Genomic DNA, 14,601 nt, shown 5'->3' on the forward strand with positions numbered 1-14,601 from the left:
ATTGGCTTCAGAAGATCAAGACTCTCAGCTCAGCGACCTCTATTATGGCGAAACAAACAGCCAAACCTCGAACCGCTTTGCGCTAAGGATAAATGGTTAGCTTTAGCGATGCAAAATGTTCTAAAACGTAATTTGGCTACCGAGGTCGACGGGATAACGCGGGATAGGTCCTTCATTCTTACTGAGTATGGGCACATGGGACTGGCCCCAGTAGGAGCGCAAGTTGGGGACCACATCGTTCTTGTAGGAGACTGTTCTGTACCTCTTGTTCTTCGGAAGAAGGGAGAAGCTTACCAAGTTATTGGGGATACATATGTATATGGTCTCATGGAGGGAGAAATGTCCGAGGTAGTGTCTGCCGGAACTGCTCACATTGAAGAATTTAGCCTTGTTTAGGTCGGCGAACACTTAGAGACTTATTCCTCACTCTGGCGAGAGAGCACTGTTGTATACGACAATGAATCCATGTAATTTTGCATCAAGTCATTCCACAGTGGCTCTGTGTTCCGGTCCTGTCTACTTTGTGCCCATCCTGCCCATGTGGCTTGTTCTCAAGCAAATTCGAATATTTCAGCAACAAAGTCACATGAGAGATGAAATTTCTACGCGTAGCATAAGAACACACAACTCCCAGCTGTAATAACGGCATCTTTAGACTTGATACCATTTCTCAATAATCTACGAGGTACTTTAGAAGACAGAAGGATTAGATCTACTATGCTTGAAAAAGACCTTTGCGTTCCGCTTCTGCTGCACTCCGGTGATGAATCACCTACGTTGGCTACGCTTCTTGTTATTGAAAGACGATGGCCCATGGCCCAACTAGCAAATGCGCAGCTAAATTTGCAGTACGTCTGTTAGTAGCAGAGGTGTGCAACACCGGAGCGTAGCGAAATTAAAACTACTGTTGTTGTGATGTTAATTGACAATGCTTGTCGTGATAACCTCTCTTTAAAGCCCCACTACGTTGCGCTCCAGCTACGGTATCGCTGCGCTCTCCCTTGCCTCTGCTTCACTACGTTTGCTCTTAATGCGGTCTGAAAGACCTTTGCGTTCCGCTTCTGCTGCACTGTGGTGATGAATCACCTGCGTTTGCTACGCTTCTCTTTACGCTACGGTATTGCATACCTTCTCTTACCCTACGGTGCTTCGCACCTTCGTGTCTGTGCGGGCTGGAGGCCCTTTGCTCCTCGTCGCCGAAGGCCGCCCGTCGTCGTTCATACCGGACCGGGGTCCGGATTCTATAGTTTGTTTATGAAAGACGATGGCCCATGGGCCCAACTACCAATTTGCCTGCAAAAATTGGTGCGTCTCTGTTAGTAGAAGGTTTATGGGCGATGGCCCAGGCGATGGCCCAAACCGCGGGGTAAGAAAAATACTCTGATTTTTTGGGGTAAAAGTGGAACAACGGAGGCAGTGGAACGCATAGACTGCTGAGCTCAGCAGATTGTTATCCAAGTGGGGGGGCCCACATGGACGGTTGAGGAACAACCAATGATCGAACCAGAGGGAGACGCTTGTGAAAAGTATTAAAGGCAGACATGCCCGTACCACCAGTGGTGACTTAATTTGGTAAGAAACAAATTTACTACGAGCAGTAATGGCGTACTATAATCGCAAAACCGAACGGGGTGGTTTCGTACGTAAGGGATACCGGAGGCCGACTGTTGGATACGGTCGTCGTAAGAAGAATGTTCGAGCGAAGCGTAGCTATCCGAAGAGGACGAGGATGAAGGGATTTAACGGAAGAGGCAGAGCCACGGCAAAGCGCTTGGAAGCGTTAGAAAAAGCCCATAGCTTAGGAGAAGCTACAAACGTGGTGTTTTATTCTATACAGGGTATACCGACTTCGTTCTCTGCGTCTGGGGATCGTCAGGGTGAGAACTACTGGGAAGTTCCCGTTAGCTCTATGCTAAGCGGGTATATGGCTAGTCGACGGGTGTTGAAGCTTCAGCTTACTGGCATCGCCATGGAAGGCGACGTGTTCGCTAATGCGGATATTGAGATGTTTGCTATGAACATCACCAAGGCGTTGGAAATGCCTAACCCAGTGGCTCTTCAGCTAGAGGATAAGAAGTATCAGATTGGGTACGGTAACCCTTCTGCTTTGGGTCGTATGGACGACCTTCGAGTGAGGGAACTCTCGTCAGCTGCTTTTGAGGCACCTAGTCGGGACGGAAGCCTTTTTGGTGCTCCCATGCACAGCGACAAGTCAAGTCGTTCTATGGTCTGTGAGACCAAGATTGGCAGTGGCAACCCCTTCACCAGTTACCGGGGTAGGTCTGCGGTGGAAGTCAGAGTGCGCCCCGTGGGGGTATCTGTAGCTTCTTGTATGGAGAAGAAGACTATTCGATGGTATTGGCCCCTGAACCAGCCTGTGGTAGCGGTTGGGGAAACGAAGACGGGTCTGAAGTTGGATTATAATTCTGTTCTATTCATGGGCGTGCGCCCGAAGACGGAGATATCCGTACCTGGTTTGAAGAATGAGCAGGGTAGTAGCAGCGGAGTTGCTGGAAACTTGCAGAGTTTCCGGGTGACCTTAACCTTCCGCCATAAGATGCTGTGAAGCCCTAGAGTAGTTTGAACGTAGTAGTTAGAAATAGAATGAATTTGATTTGTGTCTGATTTGAACTGATGTGATTCTTTCTTTGAGTGAATCCGTATACTTAAGTACGAATGTTTATTAAACTCCAGATGATAGCTAGGCTTATACGATAGTTAATGCCCAAATGTAAACTTCCCCATAGCCTTCCCGGCTACCACTAGACTGTCCACCTCCGGAGGACCGAAGTAGAGATGTGAAACTCGGGTACGGGCGGAGCCCGTGACGCCGAAGCGCAGCGTAGGCAGTTAATACTGTTCGTGATTGTGATTGACAATAAGTGTTCTTAAAAGTTTTCTTTTTAATCCCTACGGTGCTTCGCACCTTCGTGACTGTGCGGTCTGAAAGACCTTTGCGCTCCGCTACGGTGATGGAATCACCTTTGCTTCTCTATGATGCGGTCTGGTAGACCTTTGCGTTGCACTGTGGTGATAAATCACCTGCGTTCCACTTTGCGCTTTGCTTGCGCTCCTCTGCGGTGTTGCACACCTGCGCTTTGCTTGCGCTTCGCTACTGTGCGGGCTGGAGGCCCTTTGCTCCTCGTCGCCGAAGGCCGCCCGTCGTCGTTCATACCGGACCGGGGTCCGGATTCTATAGTTTGTTTATGAAAGACGATGGCCCATGGCCCAACTACCAAATGCGCAGCTAAATTTGGTGTCGTCCTGTTAGTAGAAGGATTTGGAGCGATGGCCCAAGCTATGGCCCAAACCGCTGAGGTAAGAAAAAGCACGGACTTTTTTTGTGTAGAACCGAGAAGGAGGGACGAACTGGAAGGTTGTCAGACTAACCTGAAATGGTTAGTGCTGTGCAGACAAAGAGTGGAGTCTTTGCTGTGGGGTGGCAGGCAGCCACACAATGAGCGATGTGGAGCAAGACAAACGGGAGTTTTATTTAAAGGCACTGGTGCCCACGAAGCCGGCGGCAAAAAGGATAGTTCCTTTTCTGTTTATTTTATTATTATCTTCAGTTATTCGAGTGATCGGTGGTCGATCATAAGCCACGCAGTACCATCGGGTAATGGGCTGACATAGTAACTACCGGGACAGTAGTGAATAGAGAAGCGAGAGTCTTCTTTTATTAATTTATTCTTTTCTTCCAGGAGGAAGTGCCAGAGGGAGATGGCCCTAATCGGGTCAGAGGATTGGTCCGAAGAACTAGAGTTCCATAATGAGGATCAATCATTATATGCGCAACTAGTAGGAGCTAGGCGAGAGCATTGGACGATGGCATCGTTCAGACAATACCTTACAATCTTAGAAGGACAAGATGTAGTGGCTACTTTATTATTTCCTAGTCCTGGGGATCTGGGTAAGTGCCTAGATAGACTGGCACGACTGGTTTGTTCGGAGAACGCACTGCAAGGTGAGGCATGGATTGCCCTTGAGGATACTTCACTCGGGTCAGAGGACCCCGTATGCAGCGCACTTGTCTGGCTATCTGCCGGGAATGGTAGTGGCTGGAAGCCCGATTTAGTTCGCGAAGTAAGCGGACGGTTGGCCGACTGGGGCGGCACCTGCTATGTTGAAGTAGTACCGTCGGGCGGTACGCTAGCCTGGCTTGACGAGCGGGAGGACGCTCTTACGAAGGCTCACAAACATCTGGATGATGTGGGCAACTGGTTGTTATGGTGCAACGCGTGTTGGATGCGTTTGTCGCTCCACGGAGAGGGGGGCGATAGGTCTATTACCGAGCAATGCCCTGCCTACCGTAATCAGTCATGTAATGGGGGTCGTGAGACCGGTATTGGAACAGAGTGACTACTAAGCCGTAGTTAACTTGTTAATAGGGCAAGCCTTCTAGTAGGCTCGGCGGTAAAGTATACGTTTATAGGAACGGAGTGAGATGTTAGAAACTTAGCCGAGAGGGTGGAACGGTCGGAGAAGACCGGCAAACGAGTTAGATACGAGAATGGAATTGAAGAGTACAGGATGTACTTGTTTTACTTACTTGGTGACGATGTATCGTGATGTTGTAGCCTATGTGGTTACCTTAGTGTACTTGACCATAATATTGTTCTTTAGAGAACGTTATTGCCCAAATGATTCTAATTGACTATAATTGTTCCTTACTTAAATTGATTGACTGTTCACCTCCGGAGGACTCCTTCCAAGATGTGGAAAGGGGGTATGGGGCAGAGCCCCATGACGCGTGAACGGAGTGAACCAGTCCATACTGTTGTGATGTGAATTGACAATGAAGCTCTGAATAGCTTCTTCTTAAGCCCCACTGCGTTACGCTCAAGCTACGGGATCGCTGCGCTCCCCCTTGCCTCTGCTTCACTACGTTTGCTCTCTGTGCGGCCTGAGAGGCCTCTACGCTCCGCTACGGTGATGGAATCACCTCTGCTTCTCTATGATGCGGTCTGGTAGACCTTTGCGTTGCACTGTGGTGATAAATCACCTGCGTTCCACTTTGCGCTTTGCTTGCGCTCCTCTGCGGTGTTGCACACCTGCGCTTTGCTTGCGCTTCGCTACTGTGCGGGCTGGAGGCCCTTTGCTCCTCGTCGCCGAAGGCCGCCCGTCGTCGTTCATTCCGGACCGGGGTCCGGTTTCTATAATTTGTTATTGAAAGACGATGGCCCATGGCCCAACTACCACTTGCGCAGCAAAAAGTGGTGTACGTCTGTTAGTAGACATTTTCGAGCGATGGCCCAGGGCCCAAGCCGAAATGATGACATAAGAAAAAGCACGGCCTTTTTCGGAGTAAAACCGGGAACAAGGGACGCAGTGGAGGTTGTTAATCTAACCGGATACGGTTAGTCGTGTCCAGACAGAGGTGGGTCTGGCTAACGGGGTGCGGGCGCCCAATGAACGACCGAGAGGGAGACTGTTCGAAGCAGGCAGCAAGACTCGGAGAGTATTAAAGTCGACAGACACCCCGGAGGATACAGAGAGATAGATCTCTTGGTCTTCAGTTTTTCTTTTTTTTTGTCGGTACGGCATTCAGGAGGGACTGAAGCTACCCATACACTGCCCGCCAGTGGAATAAACGGGTTTATTCGTATTCTCTTATTATTTATATAACCTAGGAAGGGAAGACGAGAGTCTGCGATTAGAGTCCCGGGGGACAAAGATTACTTTAGTTAAAGACGAGGTAAGTCTTCTTGGGGTTTGAGTTATGCGTTTGAACACATACGGATCAGCGGAGCGATTCGGACCAAAGGGTTGTGAGAGCAACGACCGGTACGGAGGCTTAAAACCATCAGGTTATGGTTTTCTCTTCTTCGCTATACTTATTTGGCAGGCCAAAGGATGGAATCAAACCAACAGTTGGGGACTGGTGGACTCACCGACGGGGCAGTCGGAAACCTCTCAAACAGCGCTGTGCAAGCGATGGGTCTGGTAGAGACCAGCTGTTATAGCGGAGTGAGAAACGGAGCGGGTGATGCAGGAACCTTCCACCGGGTAGAGTGGCAAGTCTTTAGGCTAAGCGGAGCACTGCGGTTGGGAAACGCGGAACTAGGCATACTACTCAACAGGATTGTTGGGGCGGGACGCTGGAGGGTCAGGGTGAGACTGACCTCGTAGCCGCTAACTAGAGGGAAAGCTAATATAGGTGAGCAGGAGGCGAATGGAACTTGGTTCATTATGTTGCCGCGCAACGTCGACAAGGTACGTGATCAATAAGATTGACTTGGGTTATATCCTACAGCCGAGAAGAGGCTGACGTGAGTGGATATAGAGTGATGCCTTGAGGCACGGGTTACGCGAAGCTGATAGTAAGTTCAAGTGGTGGTGCCACTGTGGTAAGTAGCCCGGAGGGCCGTGGCTAGGATAGCCGGTAGAACGAAGTGATGGATGGAATCGACCAAGGAGACTTGGGCTAGATGCTAGTAGCATAGGAGTTAGATAAACAGAGTGAATTCAATTGGTTAAGATCGTAAAGATGTGTCCGGAGTGACTATGGTTACAACCTACCGTAATATGTATGCTGAAATCCGCTCTTGACAAAGATCCATAGTGGTTTGTTGTCACGAATCAGCATATAGAGTAGCTCATGGAAATCGGGATCTCAACTGTGGTCTAATCAACTATGGAAAAGGGGAAAAGGGAAGCCCTCGAGGGAGCCCTTTTTGTATGCCCATACCCCTATCTACCCCTTATCTCTACCCCTGAGATATCCACTGCTATACCTCTTTCGTGACATTTGTCAAACTCTCTCGGTCGAAGACTCCCCTTCAGTGGTTCTCTGGACATGCTGGTATTGACAAGAGGGCGAGTCAGGCACAAGCCCCTTACGCCTCTCGGTTTCGGGGACCAATCCCCTATAACAGATAGCAGAAGCCGAATTACTCGCACAGCTCGCGTCAAATCTCGGTCATCCCGCAACTCTAAACTTTGCAGTCGCTAAAAAGATTCAACTCTTATGAGTCTTGACAACTACTACCTCGACCATTAGTAGGTGAGCTCGCAATGGCCCCGCCCAGCCCATGTTCAAAGCATGCCGACTATCCGTGCAACTTGATGAACACGAGCAAGTAGCAATCTATCAGATAGTACACTAGAAAAACTTTCATGATTGTAACAACATGCGTGACTTCAACAAGTTCTTGATCTACAAGCATGGAAAGACTCAAGCGCCCTAGATGCTCGTTCGTACGCGCGCGTCGCCAGGGACACTACATAAACCAAGCTTCGCCAAGCCAGAGTCATCGCTTATCCCTCTATTCCTAACTAATTGACTAATACCATCACTTGATTCCTATCACCGTACTGTACGTTCCAAAATGAAGCTCAGTCTTCTCCTCTCCGCCGTAACCGCTGTATCAGCCTGGTCAGTAACATTCCACGACCACGACCAATGCGCCGGTGGTTCAACATTTCACTACGGCGGTGGCTCCAACACCGGAACCGAACACCTCGCCCAGTGCTTCACCATGACCAGTATCAACAAGAGCTACGCCAATTACGACGCAAAGAGCGTTAATATCGTTTTTGGAGGCTGCACGATCGACATCTTCACGGATCGACTTACGCAGCCTGGACTTGCTAGATGCGTGGCATCTAATAGCGATCCTACCAACTGGCAACGTGTTGATCAGGTCCAGGACGGATGTGTCCAGTGAGTTGTCCTACATCGAACCCTTTGTTGAATGTTTCTTGACGCTGTTACAGATTGACGAGCTCTAAGCTTGGGAAGTGGCAAGCTTGGTCTGTGTCCTGTTGATACAGGCAATGTCTGAACGCAGGCCCCAGAGAAAATTGAGGCCTAGTCGGCCAACAATCACAAAAGCGTCTCCTGCTAAACGCTTGAAACTGTCAGCAGTAGAGTACCCAAGGTTTCAGTACGTTATACCTACGTTGGGAGAAATCTGTACGACATCTTTTGCCGTTCGGTAATGTAGGCTTCTAAACTTGTGGCATTTTGGGCACGTTCATAGTCTGGTTGTCAATAAGAAGTAGACAGAAGGACCTGCGTAATCAAATATGTGAAACCTCTAAAGTCTCTGATTACATGGGTTTTGTAATTTACCTAGGTAACGTGGGTACGGCTTGAGATTTCGTGAGGTATGAATTTTGACACGTTCTAGTAAAGTACAAAAAGAGGTATCAAGATGTACACGATTGACAACTACGCAGCCACCTTGATTCGTGTTTATTTCCTATACAAACAATACAGAAGGCTAGAAGCCCATCGTGATGCGAAAGTCAACAACATCATTCATCTGCTACCTCCTTTCTTCACTTCGACTCCCTTTCCGATCCTTGTTCCACCCTAAATTGGTCATTCTGGCCGACTTCTGGCATATTATCAGACAACGAATCAGAGTGTGGTGATTGTAGGACCTGCTTGCTAGGTAACAGATAAACAATTGCGCCGTGTCTTTCAATCGGCTGGACTGCTCTGTCCACAAGAATCGGAAACTATGTCTTTGATTCGCCACCAATCCTATAAGCTTGTGACAAGGTCTTGTTGATTACCTTACAATACCCACATGCTCGTTCGGGCCTCTTAGAAACTGTATGCTGACTTTGGTATTGATTGGGTTGAAGGACTCCGGAAGACTAAGAACTTGAAGTTTGATGCTAGACTCGGGAGAAACAGAGCTCTGAGATGTGTGGGAAATTACCACATCGTTTCCAGCCGTCTCGATTGACATGTTGAGTTGAGGAATGAGGGGGTATCCATGAATTGTTGAAATTCCGGGCGGCCATCTGACATCTTGTGTGCTGTTCCACTCGTATGTTCATCGCCGCCAGCAGCGATATCGCCTGTGACTAGCGAGGATTGTGGTTTCCCATCGACGCCAACTAGCGTCGTGCTACTGTCCCTCTTCAAGGGGATTTCGATAGCTTGGAGACCACGATTGGGTGTTGCCAAGAGACAATCCCCGCATGGCGAATAGTAGATACTGGTATCTTCACAACTTGCCACGTGAAATCTATAATGGGGAGAGTCCCAAGGGAGCTCATGGGACTCTTTCCCCATGCAGCACATATCGAATCTAGTGCTCAAACTCAGGATTTCCGACCAACCTGAAGATAGTTAGCACTCCCAGTTTCTTGTTCTAGATTTACTGTTTGCCTAGATTCTGGCGAAGCTACGCACCCGGCACTTACTCTGGGTGTAAAACCAGGTCCAAACTTTAGACTCCGTAATAAGGAACGGCCTGGATGAAATATTTGACAGGAGACAGTCGGACCAATTCTGCCTTTTGCGAAGTTGAGGAGTTCCACACTCAGCCCTAGTCTGCGTGATTTGTGTAGACGAAACATCGCAACATTCGTAAGATAAGGCCTACGATAATCGGCGAAGGAAAACAGGCTTTCGTCTGAGTTGAAGGAAAGTGAGTAGGTGTACCAATCCCGGGTCAAGTCAATTCTCGGCAAAGAGTATGTCTCCAACCCGTCCGAAGACCGTACCTCCTCTTTTTGCCGGAGGAAGTCCAGTGGTAGTGAATGGGACTGAATTGTTGCTGGGCTGATGAATTCTTCAGTACCAGGTTAGACGTGGTCAATATTTTTCAGAATTGTGAACGTCTTGCAGGAGGATCCGATGGCCATGGGAAAGGAAGTCGCGAATCATCCTGTTGGTTCACGGGGTCGTATACGACAAATAGTGGTAGCAATTATCACTCGTCTGTTGGTGATCCTATTGCTTGTTCTTCTTGTTGTTATTTCTATCTTACACTGTAGGCAGGAGTCGGTCGAAGTAGGTAGTGACGGCCTGGGTGGTTGCCCCACCTTTATCCGGCCGTGATGACTAAGCCAGTTGTCCCACTTCGCCCAGGGCAGGTGCCAGCCAGCCCATGGTACCTGCCTATTACTCCTTATCAGCCTTTGCTGTTCCAACACTTCCGTTAGTTGGCGACGCGATGGGGTTCGTAGTGCTACTGCTGTTAGCTGGGTTGCGCGGAAGATAGTTGTTTCTCCTTTAGTTAGTGGAGTTGGATGGTGGCTTTAGCCAATCAATTGGTTTCGAGATTTCACTCCAATCAATCACCCCACCTCTCCAATCTCACCGCTTTCGCTGATTCCAGATGGCCCCTCATATTGTGATGCCAATCGATGTTCGAAATCTCCACGTTTCCCCGCCCTGCCTTCTGCCCTCGATCGTCTGAAGATCATCATCCCAATTCTAATGAACAAGGGCCCTTCAACAAGATTGGAGCGGGCCGAACCGAGATACGCCGTCATGTGGCTATAGCCTTAAGCCCCGTTCTTACTGTTGAAAATATTATATTTGGCCAGTGCCATCTATCGTGCGACAATCTTGTCGTTAGCGAGCCTAGATAGTAGTGGCATCTGGGGTATCTTTAACCTTGGAGTTCATTTTCATTTAGAGGAGATCGGCAATCCAAACAGCATCGCGTGACCGAAAACAAAGATAATACTTTGAGTTCATCGGCTGAAGTGGTCCTGGAGGGTCATGCGACTCGCAATTCATGGAACTCTTCTTAGCCGCTATTGCACTAGAAACGGGGTTGCCGTTTCCTGGACACCCCAATACCAACACTTGGAGCAACCAGCAGCCAATCACGCAAACATCAGCACTTAGTGCTTATCTTGACTGGCGTTTGGTCCTGCAGGCTGCGACAATGCCATGCCACGTCTGACCCCTCACGGCCAGGCTGAGACCATATCTCTCTGTTCGCACCATGCGGTCGTGACGGGAGCATAGTAGTTCCATAAAATGTAAATGCTCAACGATACGTTGTCTACTACATCCCACTTCGTCCCGTAGTTTTGCCCTACTGTCCTTTTGCTAGCATCCGGCACTGAGGTTGACGTGATATGGCTAAGTCCGTCCCCGCCCGCGACTTCACCGTCGGCTGGATCTGCGCTCTGCCCATCGAGCTGGCAGCCGCAGCTAAGATGATGGACGAGAAATTCGCCGATCTTCCGTCCCAGCCGACCGATTCTAACCTTTACTCCTTCGGCCGAATCGGCGTCCACAACGTCGTAGCTGCATGTTTACCCGCCGGCCAAATGGGCACGAACCAAGCAGCTACGGTGGCTAGCCAGATGAAAATCAGCTTTCTATCGCTCCGGTTCGGCGTTCTGGTCGGGATCGGCGGCGGCGTTCCTAATCTCGACAACGACATCGACATCCGACTCGGCGATGTTGTCATCAGTCAGCCAGCGGGGCAGCACGGTGGAGTGATCCAGTACGATTTCGGGAAGACGGGAGCTGATGGTCGTATTGCTCGCACGGGCAGCCTCAACGCGCCACCAACGATCCTCCTCAACGCCTTGACTAAGCTCCATGCTAGTGACTTTCTGGGCGAGACACAAGTCCTTACACACCTGTCACAACTATCTACACAACCGAAGTTCGCATCACCAGGCCCTGAAAAAGACACGCTCTATAACGCGTCATCGCTACATATCGCCGGAGCTATATGCGCGAAATGCTGTCCAGAAGACGCAGAGGACCGGGACGTACGTACAACACTAGACCCGGTCCTCTTCTTCGGCAACATCGCATCTGGGAACCAGGTAATGAAGGATGGTCAGACGCGCGACAGATACAGTCACGAGCTAGGAGGCGTCTTGTGCTTTGAGATGGAGGCAGCCGGTCTGATGAACAACTTCCCTTGTATTGTCATCCGTGGCATCTGCGACTACGCAGACGCGCACAAGAATAAGCAGTGGCAACCCTACGCAGCAGCGACGGCAGCAGCATACGCTAAAGAGCTGCTAAACACCATCCCACCGTTAACTTCTAGCAGTCTAGATAGGCCAGAGGATTGTAAGTACAGCACGTAGAGTGTATTTAGATTAAAAGCTAAGAGTCTAAAACCTGCCAGCTTGTCAGAAACCCCACTTCATCGTTCCATTTGGACGAAATGAAAACTTTGTTGGCAGAGATGCGATCTTGACGCGGCTCCTGGAGCGGATACCTCCGAGTGCTAATAAAGACGCCTGTCAGAGGACGGCGATTATAGGCCTTGGGGGGATTGGCAAAACACAGGTCGCGATCGAAGCCGCCTACCGCGTTCGCGATGCACACCCAGACTGCTCCGTTTTCTGGGTTCCGGCTGTGAACACAGTCATGTTTGAGAATGCATATCGTGAAATCGGCCGGGCGCTCAATATCCAAGATATCGAGGATGACCAGGCAGATATCAAAGGCTTGGTAAAGGCTATATTGGAACGTAATAATTCTAACAGCTGGCTTTTGATCGTCGATAACGCCGACGACACAGAACTGCTATTTACAAGCTCCAAGCTAACGAGCTATCTCCCCTCTAGTCGGAAGGGCTCTATCCTGCTTACAACGCGAAACCATCAGGCCGCAGCAAGATTCAGTCGTACTCTCCCTATGCGCCTAGTAGAGATGGATACCATGGAAGCCACTAACCTCCTGCGCAAAGGCTTAGATGAAAGCCAGTTTAGCGACAGTCAAAGCACGACACAATTGCTCGAGTACCTCGCTTACTTGCCCTTAGCCATACGACAGGCATCGGCTTACATGTCTTCTAACAAAAACGTAACTGTATCCAAATACCTTGGATATTGCAAGGCTAGTAACAATAAGCTGGTGAAGCTGTTGAGCAAGGACTTCGATGACCAAGATCGATACGAGGATATTCGGAACCCAGTGGCCACAACGTGGCTGATCTCCTTTGATCACGTCTCAAGAGATAACCCACTTGCAGCAAAATACCTCAGTTACATGTGTTATCTTGCAGAGAAAGATATCCCAAGAGCTCTTCTGCCCCCTGAAGAGGACGGAATGGATACAGACGACATGAATGCCGATGAAGCGATAAGCACGCTGGTAGCCTACGCCTTCATTCTGCAGCGGGATACTGCGGATAGATTTGATATCCATCGACTGGTGCGCTTAGTGATGCGTAACTGGCTAAGGGAGCAAGGGAAGGAAGAAAAGCAGGTAACAGAGACAATTTACTGGCTTTGCGAGAGGTTTCCTTGGCCAAAGCACGATAATAGGGAAGTTTGGATGGCCTACCTGCCGCATGCGCAGGCGACGGTTCAAGTGCGGAATAGGTGCATAGACGATAAGGTGCTATGTGACCTATTGTCTAGAATAGGACGTAGCAATACTCTACTTGGGAAGTACGACGAGGCAGAGCAGACACATCGGCAGACACTCGAGCTGAGCCAGAAGGTATTGGGACCAGAGAATCCCTCCACACTCGTCAGCATGAACAACCTGGCACTCGTTCTCGAAAGGCAGGGGAAGTACGACGAGGCAGAGCAGATGCATCGGCAGACACTCGAGCTGAGGGAGAAGGTATTGGGACCAGAGAATCCCTCCACACTCGTTAGCATGGGCAACCTAGCAGGCGTGCTCGAAAGGCAGGGGAAGTACGACGAGGCAGAGCAGATGCATCGGCAGACACTCGAGCTGAGCCAGAAGGTATTGGGACCAGAGAATCCCTCCACACTCGTCAGCATGAACAACCTGGCACTCGTTCTCGAAAGGCAGGGGAAGTACGACGAGGCAGAGCAGATGCATCGGCAGACACTCGAGCTGAGCCAGAAGGTATTGGGACCAGAGAATCCCTCCACACTCGTCAGCATGAACAACCTGGCACTCGTTCTCGAAAGGCAGGGGAAGTACGACGAGGCAGAGCAGATGCATCGGCAGACACTCGAGCTGAGGGAGAAGGTGCTGGGATCAAGCCATCCGTCAACACTCAGAACACAACGTAACATCCAGGCTCATTTGGACGCTTGGACCGGCTGTAGCTCCTCGTCTGTCATAGACTGATTTTACCTTACGTACATATCTCCCAGATCGTAGATATATATAAATCAGCTGGCCGTCCGGAGCCATCATAGCTGACGCACTGCCGCTGATACGAAAAACTAGGCATCAAACCTTACATAGTGTGTGTGTGTGTGTTATATTTAACGCCGTGGCGGCAAGGGCGCAGCCGCCCTTGCCGCCGACCTCCCGAAGGGTATATGGCGTGGAGAGCCGTCGCCCTATAACTATTGCTAGATACGGTTCAAATCGTGCCTTATGGCTACTATGAGTTCTATCTGTCCCTGGTTCCCGCTGGTGCCCCAGTTCCATTCTTGAATTTTTGCGGCTTAAGGCCGGATATGTCTGGAGAGGGCGGCCTGCCGAAACAGGACCCTCGTACATGTTCTGATTTGTACAAGACCATTCCTGCCCCAGTACTTGGTTGACGACGTGTACTCGCCGCATATCCACTTTTTCTTGGTCGGAGGGTGTGGATATGAGAAAACCCTGGCGAGGGCCCGGAAAGGGTCCTAGGCCCCGCGTTGGGCTCTGCCCTACCCTTCCCACAGGTAGTTAAAGCAGTTGCCGGCGGCTGGAATCGAACCAGCGACCTCTGGGCTCCAGAGGCCTTGCCAGGTGTATGCCACTACACCACGCCGGCTGCTGCGAAGTAGCGATATAGTCAGACTGGGTATGAGTTGGGATACTGTTGATTGATGGGGTCTGCGAGACTGGCGTTCTGGCAGATCGATGCGATGCCCTTGCTGGTCGAGATAGCTGTGATGAAAGACTTTGGGATACTTGGGTAGCCGTGAGGTTAATCTCTTCGGTAGTAGGGG

At 50.0% G+C, this 14,601-nt stretch overlaps 5 protein-coding genes and 1 non-coding gene across 6 annotated transcripts; 5 read left to right on the top strand and 1 right to left on the bottom strand.

Annotated features, from left to right (window-relative positions):
* Nucleotides 1-1,605: 1,605 nt before the first annotated feature.
* Nucleotides 1,606-2,794, top strand: BDP81DRAFT_403453 (uncharacterized protein; the record flags this gene model as incomplete). The annotated part of the gene is made up of 2 exons (XM_060588879.1): nucleotides 1,606-2,276; nucleotides 2,748-2,794. Exons 1-2 carry the CDS (start codon nucleotides 1,730-1,732, stop codon nucleotides 2,792-2,794), a joined length of 594 nt encoding a protein of 197 aa, XP_060449968.1. The 5' UTR covers nucleotides 1,606-1,729.
* A 757-nt stretch (nucleotides 2,795-3,551) lies between these two features.
* Nucleotides 3,552-4,524, top strand: BDP81DRAFT_418742 (uncharacterized protein). The gene has a single exon (XM_060589710.1). The coding sequence runs from the start codon at nucleotides 3,721-3,723 to the stop codon at nucleotides 4,357-4,359; it is 639 nt and encodes a 212-aa protein (XP_060449969.1). The 5' UTR covers nucleotides 3,552-3,720; the 3' UTR covers nucleotides 4,360-4,524.
* A 1,021-nt stretch (nucleotides 4,525-5,545) lies between these two features.
* On the top strand, nucleotides 5,546-6,480 carry BDP81DRAFT_418745 (uncharacterized protein). Its single transcript, XM_060589711.1, has 3 exons — nucleotides 5,546-6,111; nucleotides 6,166-6,213; nucleotides 6,284-6,480. Exons 1-3 carry the CDS (start codon nucleotides 5,854-5,856, stop codon nucleotides 6,353-6,355), a joined length of 378 nt encoding a protein of 125 aa, XP_060449970.1. The 5' UTR covers nucleotides 5,546-5,853; the 3' UTR covers nucleotides 6,356-6,480.
* An 848-nt stretch (nucleotides 6,481-7,328) lies between these two features.
* BDP81DRAFT_446275 (uncharacterized protein) lies at nucleotides 7,329-8,069 on the top strand (the record flags this gene model as incomplete). Its single annotated transcript, XM_060592045.1, has 4 exons — nucleotides 7,329-7,663; nucleotides 7,717-7,752; nucleotides 7,868-7,886; nucleotides 8,046-8,069. 4 exons carry the CDS (start codon nucleotides 7,329-7,331, stop codon nucleotides 8,067-8,069), a joined length of 414 nt encoding a protein of 137 aa, XP_060449971.1.
* A 2,678-nt stretch (nucleotides 8,070-10,747) lies between these two features.
* Nucleotides 10,748-14,050, top strand: BDP81DRAFT_132461 (kinesin light chain). Its single transcript, XM_060581759.1, has 3 exons — nucleotides 10,748-11,176; nucleotides 11,204-11,794; nucleotides 11,853-14,050. Exons 1-3 carry the CDS (start codon nucleotides 10,837-10,839, stop codon nucleotides 13,781-13,783), a joined length of 2,862 nt encoding a protein of 953 aa, XP_060449972.1. The 5' UTR covers nucleotides 10,748-10,836; the 3' UTR covers nucleotides 13,784-14,050.
* A 295-nt stretch (nucleotides 14,051-14,345) lies between these two features.
* Nucleotides 14,346-14,423, bottom strand: BDP81DRAFT_t80. Its single transcript has one exon. It is a non-coding gene; the product is annotated as a tRNA-Gln (tRNA).
* Between the last annotated feature and the right edge of the window lie 178 nt (nucleotides 14,424-14,601).

Source organism: Colletotrichum phormii, assembly GCF_030913505.1.
Source record: "Colletotrichum phormii strain CBS 102054 chromosome Unknown BDP81scaffold_3, whole genome shotgun sequence".
NCBI classification, from domain to species: Eukaryota; Fungi; Ascomycota; class Sordariomycetes; order Glomerellales; family Glomerellaceae; genus Colletotrichum; species Colletotrichum phormii.

Coding starts and splice junctions, on each gene's coding strand:
- BDP81DRAFT_418745 (XM_060589711.1), top strand. CDS start 5,854: ATGGAATCAAACCAACAGTTGGGGACTGGTGGACTCACCGACGGGGCA. Junction 6,112..6,165: donor CGGGACGCTGGAGGGTCAGG/GTGAGACTGACC, acceptor ATAGGTGAGCAG/GAGGCGAATGGAACTTGGTT. Junction 6,214..6,283: donor TGCCGCGCAACGTCGACAAG/GTACGTGATCAA, acceptor GAGTGGATATAG/AGTGATGCCTTGAGGCACGG.
- BDP81DRAFT_132461 (XM_060581759.1), top strand. CDS start 10,837: ATGGCTAAGTCCGTCCCCGCCCGCGACTTCACCGTCGGCTGGATCTGC. Junction 11,177..11,203: donor ACTCGGCGATGTTGTCATCA/GTCAGCCAGCGG, acceptor AGCACGGTGGAG/TGATCCAGTACGATTTCGGG. Junction 11,795..11,852: donor TCTAGATAGGCCAGAGGATT/GTAAGTACAGCA, acceptor AAAACCTGCCAG/CTTGTCAGAAACCCCACTTC.
- BDP81DRAFT_418742 (XM_060589710.1), top strand. CDS start 3,721: ATGGCCCTAATCGGGTCAGAGGATTGGTCCGAAGAACTAGAGTTCCAT.